The sequence below is a fragment of the Oenanthe melanoleuca genome, chromosome Z (assembly GCF_029582105.1).
Source record: "Oenanthe melanoleuca isolate GR-GAL-2019-014 chromosome Z, OMel1.0, whole genome shotgun sequence".
NCBI lineage: Eukaryota > Metazoa > Chordata > Aves > Passeriformes > Muscicapidae > Oenanthe > Oenanthe melanoleuca.
The window spans coordinates 4,428,047-4,445,272 of record NC_079362.1 but is presented as its reverse complement, the minus strand read 5'-3'; the positions used below and the strand labels follow the sequence as shown (position 1 = coordinate 4,445,272).

General features: G+C 37.3%; 1 protein-coding gene across 2 annotated transcripts in view; it reads left to right on the top strand.

Moving 5' to 3' along the window:
• PCSK5 (proprotein convertase subtilisin/kexin type 5) overlaps positions 1–17,226 on the top strand; it is a 233,322-nt gene that overhangs the window by 99,087 nt on the left and 117,009 nt on the right. For both annotated transcript variants that reach the window (XM_056514814.1, XM_056514815.1), the window contains exon 7: positions 4,158–4,330. In XM_056514814.1, the coding sequence (XP_056370789.1) occupies positions 4,158–4,330 (173 nt within the window). The remainder of the gene's footprint in view (positions 1–4,157; positions 4,331–17,226) is intronic.

The following is a 17,226-nucleotide window of genomic DNA, read 5'->3' as shown; positions in this document are numbered from 1 at the left end:
GTATCTTTTAGTTCAAACCAGAAAGCGTTTCTGGACACATAAGGGATAATAAGGCTATCAAGCAAAAGGGAAAAAAATATTGTCTCCATCAATGTGCCATACAATACTGGCATTTGAACAAATCCAGTTAATGATCTTTCTGATGGGAAGTTGTTAACAAGATATCCATTAATAATGCTAATTTTCTTCTTAATGTGTTTGTACTCCTTGTCTCATTTCCAAACATTTAAGAACCTCTGATGACCAAGTTTCTTAGAAAGTCTGAGCCTTCTTTTAAAATGGTGTAAACGGAGATGTAACCTGTAGAAAAGAAAATTTTAGTAATATTTTAATCTGGGTCTTCAGTTTTATTACAGGTTATGACAAGTTTCTTATAAAAATTATACAAATTCTGTGTAGCTAAGCTACAGGTGCCTCTCACTAAAAGACAAACCAGTGTACCGAAGAGACTGATATATTCATTTTGATTTAAACTCTGCAATAATCACACAAAACAAATTACCACAAATTAGAGCTTGTGAGACTTTTTACAGGAAGGCTTGGTTAGCTTGCTGTTATTATTGCAAACTGATTGTGGAAGTTGTAAAACATCTGTGGGGATCTGGGTGCTTAGTTACTTGGCTGTGCTGAAGTCCTGATGGGAAAACAGTTACACTGAATTATGGCACAACAGATGTATATTGTCTTCAGTTGAAGAGGATTTGTTCAGCTGTTTCTTTTACTAAGATGTGGAATAAAAACAAGCATTTTAAAAGAAAACTTCCTTTCAACTCAGTTTTGCATGTTTCCTGAGATTCATTGAAAATTTGTTCTGGGTAAAAAGCCACTTATATTTTGCAATTACTGTAAATGTTAAAAAAAGTTTATAGGGCTCTGAAGTCTTGAAACAGCCTGCAAACACAGTCTGCTAATTGCCTTTTGGACAGCTTTTGTTGTCCTATCACCACATGCCAAATGCAGTTTGGAGGTTGTGTGATCAGCAGACTTAACCACTGCAGACATTGCAGGGGGGGAATAGGAAGGCAGGAAGAGAGAAGGGACCATTATTTTCATTGCAGATATCCAGTGAGGTGACTGTTGTTCAAAGTCATCTTGCATATTATTACAGAATTACCTAGTCATTTAGGTTGGATAAGACCAAGGTCATCAAGTCCAGCCTTTGACTGATGACCACCATGTAAACTAGAATATGGCACTAAGTGCCATGTCCTGTTTTCTCTTAAATGCCTCTAGGGACAGTGATTCCACCACTCCCTGAACAATCTGTTCCACTGCTTAAACAACCCCTTCAGCGAAGAAATTCTTTCTGATGTCCACCCTGAACCTCCCCTGGTGCAATCTGGGGCTACGTTCTCTCATCCTGTTGCTGGTTGCCTTGGAGAAGCAGCCAACCCCCACCTTACTATGAGCTCCTGTCAGGCAACAGTAGAGAGCCTCCTTTTCTCCAGGCTCAATATCCCCACCCTCAGCAGCTCCTGATGGGACTTAAACGCTCCAGATGCTTCGTCAGCTCCACTGCCCTTCTCTGGACAGCAGCTCAATGTCTTTGTTGAAGTGAGGGGCCCAGACTGGAACTAGAACTCCACATGCAGCCTCACCAGGGCCAAGTACAGGAGACAGTCACTTTCCTAGTCCTGCTGGCCACTGTTCTTGACACGGGCCAGGATGTCATTGGCCTTCTTGGGCACCTGCCCACACTGATGGCTCATGCTCAGCGGCTGCCAAGTAGCAGCCCCAGGTCCTTCTCCTGGGTCACTTTCCAGCCACTCTGTCCCCGGCCTGTAGTGGTGCATGGGGCTGTTTTGAGCAAAGTGCAGGACTTGGCACTTGGCTTGGCTGAACCTCACAGTTGGCCTTGGCACAGAACAGAAGTGTGTCTGTCCGTTGTTGGCTACAGAGAGCAACACCTAAGTGACAACCTTGTCCGTGTTGCTTTAAAAGTAGACAACTTCACCATTACAAAAAACAAAAAAAAAGGTGTGAATTATTTTAGGTGCCAGTGCAGTGTTTGGAGTTATTGGTTCATTGGTTGAATATAGTGTTTAGATTTGCTAACAAAGTCCTAAAGCGAAAGCTTAATTTTCCTTTCCTTTCCTTTCCTTTCCTTTCCTTTCCTTTCCTTTCCTTTCCTTTCCTTTCCTTTCCTTTCCTTTCCTTTCCTTTCCTTTCCTTTCCTTTCCTTTCCTTTCCTTTCCTTTCCTTTCCTTTCCTTTCCTTTCCTTTCCTTTCCTTTCCTTTCCCTTTCCCTTTCCCTTTCCCTTTCCCTTTCCCTTTCCCTTTCCCTTTCCCTTTCCCTTTCCCTTTCCCTTTCCCTTTCCCTTTCCCTTTCCCTTTCCCTTTCCCTTTCCCTTTCCCTTTCCCTTTCCCTTTCCCTTTCCCTTTCCCTTTCCCTTTCCCTTTCCCTTTCCCTTTCCCTTTCCCTTTCCCTTTCCCTTTCCCTTTCCCTTTCCCTTTCCCTTTCCCTTTCCCTTTCCCTTCCTTTCCCTTTCCCGTTTCCCTTTCCCTTTCCCTTTCCACCTTTCCCTTTCCCTTTCCCCCTTTCCCTTTCCCTTTCCCTTTCTCCTTCCTTTCCCTTTCCCTTTCCCTTTCCCTTTCCCTTTCCCTTTCCCTTTCCCTTTCCCTTTCCCTTTCCCTTTCCCTTTCCCTTTCCCTTTCCCTTTCCCTTTCCCTTTCCCTTTCCCTTTCCCTTTCCCTTTCCCTTTCCCCTTTCCCTTTCCACCTTTCCCATATACCTTTATTGTCTTTATTCAGAACTAGAGAGATTCTTTAATATGCATTAAAGGATTTGAGCACACAGCTTCCCACTCATCATTAATTTTCTTATTATGCAGAAGAAAATAAAATCCTAGAATCCCAGAGTTGGTTTAATGACTCTTTTCTATAAAGCAAAGTTCATAGTGAGATCACAGTTTGTATAAGTTTATTATCTCACAAAACATAGGCAACTTTTTGTGTAAACTGAGAAATACAATCACTTTTCATTTTTGACTAAGGTAGAGTAAGGAAAAGAAAAGTCTTCTTTCAACAAAGCACTCCCTATGCCTCTTGTTAATAGGAAGTTAAAGCAAAATGCAATGTGTCTGTAATTAAAAAGATGTATATTTGGCTTATAAATAGGAGTAGCCTTCTAAAGGGGAAAGAGCATCTAACTTGTAAGTTGTGGAAGTGATCATCCCTCTATCATACAATTGTATTAAATTTTCATTTAAAATTTAGCCTCCCTTTGATCACATGTCACACTAGCTGTGTGTAGATCTCTTTCTTTTTTAGGTTAAAATTGGCATTGGTGATTTTCTCAGATTTAACCACTAAGTCTTACAGTTAGGAAAAAAACAACTTCCATATTTCTCAGTTTTCAAATTTTAGTATACTATATTCAGTCTAGTGAACTTAAAACATCATGAGGTGCTAGCATATTGACTTGTCCAAACCCACGTGAATGGATTCCTTTAACAGAAGAATTGCAGATTATACCTTACAAAAGTTTCGTGTGCAAGAGAAGAATGTTCACTATATTGTAGTTTCAGGTTGTATTTGTTCATAACCTCTTGTAATTGCCATGCTACAGCGTGTTCTATACACAAGAGAGTTCTCCCCAGTTTCTTCCTTGCAGCCTCATACAATGAAGGAATGATGCCAAGGTTACTTATCCATAGGGATTCTTTTATTACATCTGTTAACATGATTAAAACTGTGAATGACTCATGGAAGGTGCTGCAGTTTCACTGCAGTATAAATGGAGAAACAAAATAATTTATCTTTAGGTGACATAAAAAGATTTCATACTTCAACTAGTTTTAATAATTTTATTTAGCTTAGAATGTTGTTGAAGTTCGAAGGCTGTATAGTGGATGAATTACTGGTATGTAATTTTTAGAACTAGAAGGATGAAATTATTCTCATATTTTTATATTTTTTCTTTCTAGAGACATTGAGAAAACAGATGTCCAAACAGATTTCTTTTTGTTGTCAGTTTGTTTTGGGTTTTTTTGGGTATTTTGTTTGTTTTGGTTGGGTATTTTTTCTCTTCTTTAATAGCAGCAGTAATTATTATATTTACTCAGTTCCGTGTCGTACAGAACAATTTTCTTTGTGGGGTGGTGGGAAGAGACATTTTGAGTTTGTCTGCACAGTTCATTGTATTTTTCATTCTGAAGGTGTACGGATGCTGGATGGAGATGTGACAGATATGGTGGAGGCAAAGTCTCTGAGCCTCAATCCCCAGCACATCCACATCTACAGTGCCAGCTGGGGGCCTGATGACGATGGAAAAACTGTGGATGGACCTGCTTCTCTGGCACGTCAGGCCTTTGAGAATGGCATCAGAATGGTAGGTTGGCACCAAAGTGCATGCCATGCTTCTTTTACCATTTAATCTGATCTCAGAGAACTTATAACGCTGTGGTGAAGGGGACACTGATGGAAGTCCAGGGAAGTTTTATGTTTGAACACATGTATGTGTTTGTTTAGATGCTGTGTTTCATGTAGGGAAGACAACTGAGAAAAGTTCAGCTTTAATTTCTGTAGCAGAAGAACTCAGCCATTTCCTCATTGAAATCTCAAGTTCTCAAACTGGGGATGAATATGTGGAATAACTTGGCAAGAGCGTAGATCTTGCCTACAAGCATTATTGTTCCACTGTTATTATTATAGCAGTAAGATGAGAAGATACCCTGCAGAACCCAGATGAATTTCATTTTACCAGCACATTGTTCTGTATGTGAAATAAGCTCCAGTCTATAGTGAAAACATAACATTTAATTTTCTGAGGTAGGCCTTTTCTGATAACAATACAGAAAAAATGCGTTGTGTTTTTGTTTTGTTTTGCTTTGTTTTGAGAAATAATAGAAGTCATATTTGATACAAGTCAAATTATTATTTTTACAATTTAACATTTATGTTATTTTATCAAACTTTGTTCTGCCTGAAGTATCTCATGAAGAATTGAATAAATCTGAGTATTTCCATGTATTTGGATATTTTATCTGTTTCTGACTACAAAAGCTTCTTCATTTTTTCTCATGAAATAGAAGTTCTTTTAAAACTTACATAAAAGTATACTAATAAGAAATACAAAACATTTAAGATTAACCTCTAATTTTCATTCCTTAAAACATAATATAGACTGAAAAATTATAAATGCATGTTGTAATTATCACCTTCCAAGTTAGACTATTTCCAGACCAAGAATTACTTCAAGATGAACCTATTCTCTTTCTTTTTAATAAACCATGTCTTTCTGTATTCAGGTACTTTTTCTGTATTTTCTTACACTGCCATAAGCTGTGTCATTTAAAATATGAGGCAAATGGAAGAAGAAAAGATGAATTTTCTATGACAGAATATCCCAGAAATGGGCTCATTGTTCAAGGTCACGGTCACATACTCAGCCAAATGTAGATTTCCCTAAGGAGTCACAATAATTGTGCAATAAAAATAAGCAGACAAAAATGCTTATTATGTTGTGTACAGAGCCTTACTCTCATTTTTCAGAAATATTGAACCAAACAACAACAGTATAACATCTAGGATCACATCTGTGGAGTAAATTAAAGTAACATTGTGTCTTGGTTTAAGAAAATTAGAGGGGGCAGGCACTCCAAAATGAGTTACCTCCCTTTTTAGTCTTAACCACTGTCATTCAACAGTAAGAAAAGATGAATGCAAGAAGATGTAAGTGAAAAAATATGTTTAAAACAGTCATTAAAAAATTAAACAGGAACAGGCAAAAAATAACAGTGATAATCAGTAGTAATAATGTTGTTGAATTTCATTAATTCCTGGCGGATTCCCCAGAAACAAAGAAAAGCAAAAAGAGCAGAGAGACCCTCCCCCAAGATGGCACTCTCCATGGATGATTGTGTGTGGAAAGATAAAGGGAAATGACAGACAGCTCTTTACCCCAGGATGGCTCTCTCTGCAGACAACCTGGGGTGGAGAGAGAACAAAGAGAGAAAAACAGAGCCACAACCAAACTCTGCAAATAAAAATATCCCTCCTCCACCCAGATATTAACCAAGAGAGAACAAGAGCAAAGCAGAAGGAAAACCTAGAATCCCTGGACGCTCTAACTGGGTCAATAGCTGGAACTCATGGAGAGACTTCACATTCTTTTTGGCAAAAGTAGTGGGTAGCAGGCTTGGACAACTTGGATTCCATGTCCCTCTGCTTTGACTGGGCACTGCTGCCCACATGCCCACATGGAGCAAGGACTGTTCTGTTTTTCTTACTTGGTGGTGCAACTGCTGTGTGCCTTGTGCTACCTCAGCTTGTCCAGCAAGAACAAAAGAGAAAGAGCAGTTGTTCCTGAATGTCCCTAGCTTTAAAAAAGGACCAGCACACACCCCAACTTCGCTGTTCATTTTCTGGCTGCCAGGTCTCAAAGAGACAGTAACAACTTTGGGCAAAGATAGATATGGAATAAAATAACATTTTGGGCTACCCGAGACGCATCAGTACAGGAAAATTTGGTAAAACCTTATTTTCTGACATACACAAAGTTTGAAGATCAATATTCTTAATTTATTATGCATATACTCATACAGTTGTATATTAGAATTTTAGAATGGAACAGCGAAGGGAAATGCCAAGAATTTTTGAAAACATCTGAAAAGGAAATTACGAAATGATATGGTTTTATTAGGAAAATCAAAGGTAATGCTGAATAATAACTTTGATTAGAGCATAATCAAACTCAGTTATTATTTTAAATTTATTATAGTCATTGTGTAAAAATGAAATGGATGTGAGAGCCATCCATTGTTGAGTTTCCTAAGAGACTGGGTTCCTTGGAAAAAGCACCTGATTTATCTTAAGCACATATTATTCCAATTAACAGCTTATGCTGTGTGTTTCACAACTATTATTATTTTAAAATCTGCTGAGCTAATATGATTACACCTTTCAAATCCTGCAGAAATTAATAAAGATGACTGCATAGTTTTTCTGTAGAATTACACAGAGATAACACATGCCTTGAATTGAAACAGACAAATCTATTTAAAGAAAGGCTGCTGAGGAATAAATGAATTCATGACATGAACCCATTAGATGCACCTAAAAATTCTGCCCAGGACCAAGAAGGGAAAACCAGTTTTTCAACCTGCCACAAGTACTATGATTTAATGTCATCTTTAAGGTTATTTAATTCAATTTTACTAGATTTTTGTAATTGAGTTCTGAGAGAAACCTTGAATACTTCACTATCAAACAATTTCTGCACAAATGTAGAACTCCCTTTATATCATGCTTTCAGCTGAGAAGGTCCTTTTCTTGAAAATAGTGTAGTTGGAACTGTAGAAAGTTTTAGATGTTTGTTTTAAATACTAATGCATTAGAATTTGCAGACCAAATAATATCAGGAGAAAATCCATTGTAATCATGCAGAACTTGCCTAGAAAAAAGAAATCAAACTAATGGTTGTGTATCCAAAAGTAACATATTCAAGGAAAGACGAGGTATGTAATGTCACATTTCAGCCTGTGCTCAAGAACAAACAGGCTTAGCATTGCATAACATGATTGTGGCCAAATCATGTAAGAAGACTGTGCTGAGTCTGGGACAAAATGGACAGCACAAAAGCTTTCCCTGATTCATAAATATAAAATCTAAGTGCATTTTTAAGACGTCTGTCAGTTTCTCACAGTCAGTAAGTTCAAAAAGTATTTGATGGAGTTGAGCTTGCTGATTCATGGCTCCACCATTCAGCATTCAGGCTAGCTCATTTGTATCCTTACAAATAAGCCTGGCATTCTGCAGTACTGTCAACATCATTTCAGATGTTCATACTTGTTGTCTCACTGCTGTTTGGCAAAGACCTACTAGTCAAGTTTCTGTATATGTGACCAGTGTGGATGTCTTACACTGAAGGGTTTCAAAGAGCTGGTTATCTCACTCTCCAATGTCTTACCAACTGCATGCTTTATGTTGTTTCTGTAGTACACATCAGGAAGTATATATAAATCAGTAGCTGGTCAGGTCATCCTTAATATAACCTGGAGAGTGTGGAGAGGAAGGGAAATCTGCATGGAAAATTTTGGCACAGGGGTCTTCATTTTATTGCTGTGACACCAATTTGTTTAGCAAGCTGGACTCAAGGCAAAATATTTGATGGACATTAATGATCAGATGCTGTGTGGCTGAATCTCTTGTGCAAACTCAGCTTCATACCTTCCCTCCCATCGTCGCTGCCCCTTCTCATCTCTCTTGCTTCAACAGCTTTGGCTGCAGAGTGTGTTCAGAGTGCTTGCTGGGAGCAGAAGGGCTCTTTTACAATCACTACAAGCATCCTACCTACATGCAGGAGTGAGGGAGAAAAGGGAAGAAAAGGAGAAACCAAGAGGAAGGATTTCACATTTATTATTATCATCATCACCATTACTATATGTTTCTGCTCTAAAAACGGATGAGATTGCTCGTTATTTCGAAGTGTCTAGGCTAAGGTTTGCTCCCAGTGTTCTACCACAGATGTTTCTTTTAAATTTATTTGTCCTGTCATTTTGTCTCTGCATCATTCTGAGTAGGATGTGTTGCCTGCACCAAGAGGAATTATTCTCTTTTACTTTGCCAGAGAATTGCATTTCAGAAATCAAAGGCAGAAGTTGCAGCAGGAAGATTTCTAGTCAAACGTGTCAAAATGGCTCTTTTTTAAATACATTTCAAGTGATACACAGCAGATTATTAAAATGACTTTTTGAACTGTGTATTGTGGTTTTTCACCTTGTACATATGTTGTTTGAGTCTAAATAACACATACCATTGTTATTAACATGCTTATTAATATTAACATACTAAATAACACAGGCATGTCTGTGATCATATATGGATATGTTTTGCATGCATGAGACTTCCTGCACATTTCCAATCAGTTGGCAAAAAATACTTGTTCAAAATCGGTGAGAGGAATTAGTGCTATTCTTGGGTGTGGTCTCAGAAGACGTGACTTGCAGTATGCTGATGTGATCTAATGTTAGGTCCTGGCATTTACATATAATATAATATAATATAATATAATATAATATAATATAATATAATATAATATAATATAATATAATATAATATAATATAATATAATATAATATAATATAATATAATATAATATAATATAATATAATATATGTATACTATCTTGGTTGCATCTGTAAAGTCTGAACATGTGATGATATAAATACAAATATAGATACATACATATGCTTGAACATACTGAATTCAACTTTATTGACTCTGTACTACGGGTGGATGCTGATTACATAATAGAACTTGAGAAATCCTTCAGTGTTTTATCATTGTATTTCTTCCTGCTGATGTCACAAGACGTAGCACTATTGGCTTGATATTCATAGTTCTAACATCTATCATCTTCACCTGTCTTTTGTCATAAGCCCAATCAGCAAAATTTCATCCAGTTGTTGCTTCATTCAATATCCCTGTCCTGCTGATCCATCTGTTATTTTCTGGTTTCTCTAAATCTTTTGGGAAGAGCCAGTCTTCACTGAAATGTCGTGTCCATGGCTTTGCAAGGCAGTAGCAGCCTTCACTATTGAAAATAATGCAGCTTATTACTGATCTAAGTCTCTTACTTTAATTTCCACTGTACAATGCCTCTTTTGCTGTATTTATGGTGCATCTTGTGGTTAGAAAACTTCACATGTAAGTCATTACAGATTTTGATGAACTGATCTCTTGGATAAACTGAACTGGAACATAAGACATAAGACAGGAAATGACAGCAGAGGTCATCCAGTACATCCTTCTGCCACCACAGGCATTGTGCCCTTTATATACATTGAGCATTTTATGTTCTAGAACAAATCAGAACCTTTTTCCCTCTGATTCTATTGGGAAAACATTTAATGACCAACATTAATCTATTGGTTAGATATTTTCTTCTAAATTACAACAGGGTTTCCTCATGTGCAGTTTTAGGCCCATTTGTTCCTGGGTAAAAATTGTGCCAAATCCTAAATACCTACCCTCCCTCCATTTTTGTTTCTGATGTATTCTTAGAACAGTCTCCTTTCAAACTTCATTTAGATGTGATAGACATGCCACACTCACTGATCACTTAAAAACTAGACTGTCCATCTCCTTGCTCATTAGAGTAATGCTTCTCCACATCTTGCAGCCTAAATTCTTTTCTTGAATGCAGATGATGATGATTACTAGACTCACTAAAATGCTCTTTCTCTTTTAGGTCAAAATACCTAATAGTTTTGTTTCCCGAGCTCATCCTTGAAATACTCTACTCATAAATTCCTTGACTTCTATGTTTGTCCAGCAGAGCCTATAATATTTCCTGTACAATCATTTCCATTCCCACCTTGATGTTAAATGATGTTCATTTTCTTTTGTTTCATTACTGATTTCTTGCAGTGCTCATCACATCTTTGCAGAAGCCAGATAGTATGGTTCTAATACATTTTGCTGCATAAAATAAGTTACCAGACAAAAACTAAACAGGTTTATCTGAAATTCTAAAATGTATGTTGCATTTTAAGCTTTTGTCCACTAATGCAGGTGCTGCTTACTGTCCTTTAAAATCTGTTCTGCATCTTAAGAGTAATGTTGTGTATATTGAGGTTTTTTCTGTTAGAATTTCCAAATCAGACTTCGTTCTTCTAGTTCTTCCTGAAACTCTTTCTGTTTTCTGCCATTATTATTTCCACCTGAATGGGGCATGCAAATTTTAGCATTCTCTATGTGTGCATAGTACTGCTTCCCTATTCCCTGGACAGGTTCATATAAACCTGACTTATCCATTTAATAGACAGATTGTTTTAGGGCAGCTCATTCCCAATTGATTTTCTTCCATAGCCCTAAACTTCCTAAGCCACCACTTTGCAAAGTTTGTCCACCAGCCTAATTTCCAGGATTCACAACCTTGCGTTTGGCTCATGTATCTCAGATGTCTTAATGACTTTGCTAATGTGGTTTAAACTTGATATGATGTGGTTTTCCGCAGATGGGAGTTGTCCAGCAAACATGAGGTTAGGTGATCACCTTAACATCCCTCAGCTAATAATAGTAATCCTTTGCTTTACTCTTTGCACACAGTTAGCAATTTCTTGCATTCAAACAAAGTAGAATTTGGAATATTACCTTCCAGTAAGTTAAATAGTATTTAGGCTCAGTGATACCTGGGTGAACTTTGATATGGTACACTTTCTTTTGTTTGAGGAATATGTGAACAAAGTGTGATAATCACATAAAAATAAATAAATATATGCAGCTAACTCCAAAACAACTACAACCCGCATCTGCAGTGTAAAGAATAGATTTATTCCATTACCTCACTGGCTGGAAGTTCACAAAGAAACGAATTGCTAAGCTCATTTTAGCAGGGCCTGAGCCCTGCATTACATATCAAAGAGCCTGGAGCATGCGTGAGTCTTCACCAGGCTGTGTTTTACAATCTCAGAACTTCTTATCTCTCTTCCCCCTTACAAAGAGGCCTCCAGCCTACAGGAAGAATGCTTTTATTTTAGGTCTTTAACAACATCCTGTTATCTCCTCTAAGAAAATTTCATTTCTTCTTCAGCAGACAGAAAACAACTCAAAGCAAACACAAATATGTGAATTCTCTCACACTGAATATTTTCTAACATCTCCCAGGTGCAAGGTTGGTCTCTGAACAAAAACAGTTCTAAAGACAACTTACTTTTCTCCTCATCAATCTTCTTTCCTCCCTTACACAAAGCTAACCTTAGAATTGCTCTCCTTTGCTTTCTAAAAAATGAGCTTTTTCACAGATAGTCAGCATATAGTACAAAACAAATGCAGAAGAATTAATATATCAGAAATGTTCTTCCATTCATTGAAATATAAAAATCCTGAAAGATGGGAAAATTTGTAAAGAGAGTTACAGGAAAATGTACCCAAAATGTGCATTTTCCTTGCAATGTCACAAAGTGTACTGGAAACCAAAACTGTCTGTTTACCTCATTCCATCTCACACATGCATAGAAATTGTTGAAACAAGCCAGAATAGCATTGCTGTTTCTGGACTCACCAAAATGCCTTTGGTTTTGGATGCCCACCCTGAAACAGGTGATACATTGAACATTAAAAGAAAAAACAAACCACACCATTCTTTTTGTGGAGTAAATCTTAATTTGAAAAAAACTATACTGAAAAGCATCTTTGGCAAATGAAAATTGCAATTGTAAATGAATGAATCTCTTTCCATACACTGAAGTATATGGATTTCAGAGTATGCAGTTTTGAATCATGAATCTGATTTCTTTGTGTGAGCAAATCACACGTACACTTCACTCATATATTTATATATATATTAACAGTAGTATCTACGTATTTCTGTGTGTCATAGGAGAAAATAGATTTCTGGAATGGTAAATCACTGGAATCTTGGTGTCAAAAGCTTTCTGTGCATATAATTTAACAGTTTATGGTACAAAACTGAGGGCAATCAATGACTTTCCTCACAACCTATAAGTTGTCCCTAAATGAAACAAACCACACAAAGTAAGTCCTCAGTCTGCAAAAGTAGAGGTGAAGCAGCCATATTTTCCTGCTTATCTACTGAAAAGAGCTTAATTTGCAGAAAATTGGAGGTTCTTTTTGTTAAATCCCAGAGTTCAACAGACATCTCTAAACCTGAAGTTTTCCACGAGGAAGAGTAGTGAGTAAGTAGTGGAACAACAGCTGTGTGTATCTAGTGGCCCTGGGCTCCTCTCTGGAGTGATTAATCAGATGGCAGCACAAAGGCAATGGGAGCTGCCTGAACCCATCCCATGTGATGGATGTTTGTGTATAATGTCAATCACATAACCAATTCTCACTGATAGCTTTCCTCTGCACTGCTGGTTTATTTTGGCTTTGCATGCAGGGACAATTTCACCTCTGATTAATTGGAGACTCTTGGTACAACAGAAATTTTGGCAAAGCAAACTCTTGTGTTACCACATTGTGCTTTATAGAAATAGTAATGATTCTTTAGAGAGAGAGCCTCAACCAGAACTGTGATTCATGCAGTCCTTGAGCTAGCTCTGTTTTGTTTAGGTAAATGAGAAATTCATTCAAATACTCCACATGTTCATATTTCAGGTTTCAGCCAACGGTTCTTTTGGTTGCACTTCAGGCACTAATTACAGCTCTGTGGGGAATATCTTGGAATTATTTAAATTGTTTTTCTCATGAAGAGTAAAGTAAAAAATACACCACTTGAAGCCTACATACTGAATTGTTCCTCTAATACATGCTGATAATTAGTGTGTAAATATACAGGTCCTTGTGGTTATTTAATACAGGGTTTTGTTTTATGCACATTAGAATGTTTTATAGCTTCAATGTTTTGGAGGTATCATATCCTGAGAGATAACAAAATATGTTTTTTTCCTTTTTTTTAGCATTGTTAATTATTTTGTCTTTTGTTTTCTTAATTAAGGAGCTAATTCAGAAGTAGCCAGTAACCTTTCTTAGCAACCACTTCCCTTCCCAATAATATAAAGTAATCACTGATTTTTGTAGGTAGTGATATATTTTTGCATTGCATATACGTTATGTGTGTATATGTATTGCTGTGTTCCAGCAACAGGAACTTACTTCCTAGTTTTCCTAAGAGTAAAAACATAACTTCTAATATAAAAACACAGGTGTCTTTTTTTGTCCATTCACCTGAACATGCATCTTTACTTATGCACACTGTTTGGCTCGTTACTCATTTCCTTATAGAAACTATAGGTGTGCATTTTTAATAAATTTATGCACGAACATGATTTTCTCTTAAAGTGTGGATACCTCAACAGAATTAATGGCCTGAGAGATGTTGCCTTTTGTTCGTGAATTTTTGCTTTTGACATCTAAGAAGACTGTTTAAAAAAAATCTGTTTGGCTGTCTTCTGGTAGCACTTCAGAATTGCTGACTTGGACTCTCAGCTTACCATTATCCAGTTTTGGAGAGATGCCTACTTTCAAGTTCAGTACTGTGCAGTCTACAAAAGAGTCTTTTAAGGATGTTGTGCCAGACTATTTTTCATTCCCAGATAAGAGGTTAAATGGACTGGTAGAAACTCAGCAGGAGCTGGGAGCTGCCACTGGTCAGGAGGGAAATGCAGACAGTGAACAGCTTGGCAGTGCAGTGTCTCTGCACAGGGCAGCAGCGTCCAGATCCTAGAGAGTGCAGAAATCACCAGAAACTGGAAGAAAGGGATGTATCTCACAGGTGCATTTCTCAGGCTGCTGTGACCCTTGGTGCCTGGCATTACAGTGATTGTACTATGCTGCACCTAAAAACTATGCCTGCATAACAGGTTTTTTGGGTCTCCAGAATACTGGCCTCTGTTCTGCACATTCAGTTGTGAACATTTCCTCTTTAGGAATTAGTTTTTAAGGAAGAGGTCATACCATGGGCTACTTTTTCCAGCTTCCGCTTCAGGATCAATTTCACTTTCTGGCAGTAATTTTCATTCTTGGAAACATTAAGTAATTTTAGAATAGTACTGGGGAGAATAGAGGAAATTAAATGTTTAGGCTAGGTGTGGATAGAGTGTCTCTCCTTCGCTATCCATTTTATATTTTCATGGTTTGTTTTCTGCTCATCGGTGTACAATTTCCAGCATATCTGTGCCAAATTACTTCTGCCTGGCTGCCACCCCTGTAACTCCTAATTACTCCAGGTCAGCTGTTCTGTCTTCTGCCTTTCCTGCTTCTTCACATTTTCTTCCTTGTTCCTTTGTAAATATGATCACATAATTCAGGACAGTAACTCACTCTATAGGCAGAGAGGTCTATTGGGGCACTTCCCAATAACTTGGGCTGGAAGTAATCAGGATTCACAGGCTGGATTAAAGCAACTTGACTTGTAAAGCAGTGAATGAATGTAAAGTTTAAACTTTTAAAACAGTGTGATTAAAATTTACTCCACTGGTTCATACTACATCTTGTAGGTGGAAACTGTTTTTAGAGTATTTTTAAAGAGTTCTTTAAGCAACGTAAAAGTGTGGGGCTGCTGGTTGTCTTTAGATGAATGTGTGAAGACATCTACCTTATAAAGATCCCTGCCAGTACTGCTAATTCATTCACTCATAAAGCTGTGGTGCATACACAAACACACACAGTTGGAGCAGGGGATGTTTCTGTAAATAGTGTAAGGAAATTCTGCAGATGTCATTATGAGCATGTTCATGCTGGCTCTGATTCTTGGCAGACTTAACCTGTCAGCAACCATGCTGGTGAACTGGAAAAATAAAAAGTTAGCTTTTGCATATCACCTACCTGCTTGCACCTTGGTGACCAAGGAAAAGGAGGCATTAGCAGGGGAAAAAAAAAAAAGTCCAGAATGCCCCCAGGATTCCTCTTTATGCTTTTACAATTGCAATTTCCGCCTAGGGGCCTCTTTGTAAAAGACCTGAGTCCATTTCATTTAAGCTGTCTGTTGAGCACACTGGCTTTGTCCAGAAAATGTACTAGAAAATTTAATTGTGACTGGGTCAATAGCAAGTCACAGTCATCAGTGAAATAGTTTTCTTTTGTATAATGGGACCGTTGATTTTTTGTTAAAGTGATATGACATTTTATGCAATTTAAGAAAGTAGACTAGAAAAAAGGAGAACATTTCATTTCTGATTCAGTGCACTAACAAGTGCAGAATTATGAACACCAGGCAGAGTTTATAGGAGGCAGTCCCTAGCTGTCATTCCAAATGGAAGAGCAGAAATAATTCTATGCCTAGAGGGGAGGGAATGAAATTTTAAAATCATGAGACAAGCATTGAGCATACTTTGCTGGACATCCATTCAACACTGTTCTGTGCCTCTTCTTTAGAAGAGTTACTAACTCCTAGTTTTGCTCAAGTTCTGTCTGTATGATTTGTAAATGCACCTCTGCTTTTGAATAATAAGTGACATGTGGCTTCTTGGCATCTCAAGGCTTGACTTTTTGTCTTGATACCTATCCTTGGGCACCTGGCAGATGACAAATGATAGATTTAGATAAACAGTAAAAGCTACATAGTGCCTTGCATGTGTATTTATCTTAACTTTGTAACACAGTCCAGCTATTATTTAACTGTATTTAAATGGTACCAACTGGGAATAACATTCACATACAGTAGGACAGCTGACACTCTTGCTCCGTTTACTTGTTGGATAGAGTTACTAACAAGTTTGTATTTTCCTAAGCACGATCAGGACTGCTGAATTAAAGCAGAGTGTTTGGAAACCAAAGGTAGACCAGATTTTATTTACTTAAAAAATTACTTTAGTCAAGTTCATAGGACCATAGGATTATGGAATCATCAAGGCTGGAAGAGGCTTTTGAGATCAGCCAGTCCAACTTTCCACCTACCACTGGCACTGTAGCACCTGAACCACCTTTATCACACAGCACCAGGTCCAGACTTCTCCTGAGCACAAGTGTTGAAATTAATTTGGAGGGTTACTTTTTTATTGTTTTTAGGACTGCCTTTTGCTTTGCCAGATGACACCTAGAAAGAAGATGTCTAGTATATTTTCTAATCTGAAGGTAGTGCTTTTGTTTTCTGTGAACTGCTGGGGTCTTAGGTATTTCTATTGCAATGCATTAGGGGGATGGCAGTTCTTCCTTTGTATGTAGAAAATCTCGTTTCTATTGATCAATGCATCTGGTACTTACTTTTTATTGCAATAACAAAGACATTGATCCTTTACATATTTGGAGGAGAAATTAGTTTTAAAGAAATATTTGCCATAATTTATTTACCAAAAAAACCCTATCATGTAAACATAAATCCAGATGCAAATGGCTATTAGTTTTAAAGCCCTACCCTTACTATTAAAAATCTAAATTTATGTTCATAATGTTTAAATTATAAATACAGAATTTCTAACATCCAGTGGCATGTTTTCACCATTCTATAGCCAAAAATTATTCAAACACCTGTTTCTGCAGTTTGGTTTTCATTTTTAGCACAGCAGCATAAGTATACATCTAATGAAACAGAGACACATTCACTGTGCAAATAAACTAATAATACAGTCATAACCTGTAGTGAAAAGGTTTTTGTTGCATGTTTAATTATGTTATACTGGTGTTTGCACACAGAACCATCTGATGGTAACAGCAGAAAAATGACTGTTATTAGTAGGACATTTTTCTGTATGCATCTTCTTGAGAAGTTCTTTTACAAAATTTTTTTTTAAAGTGGAAGGTATGGCTTGATTACCCTGAATTTTCATTTCTTCTATCTAGGTTGTATTAGTGGTTATTCTGAATTTCCTGTCAGGTATCAGT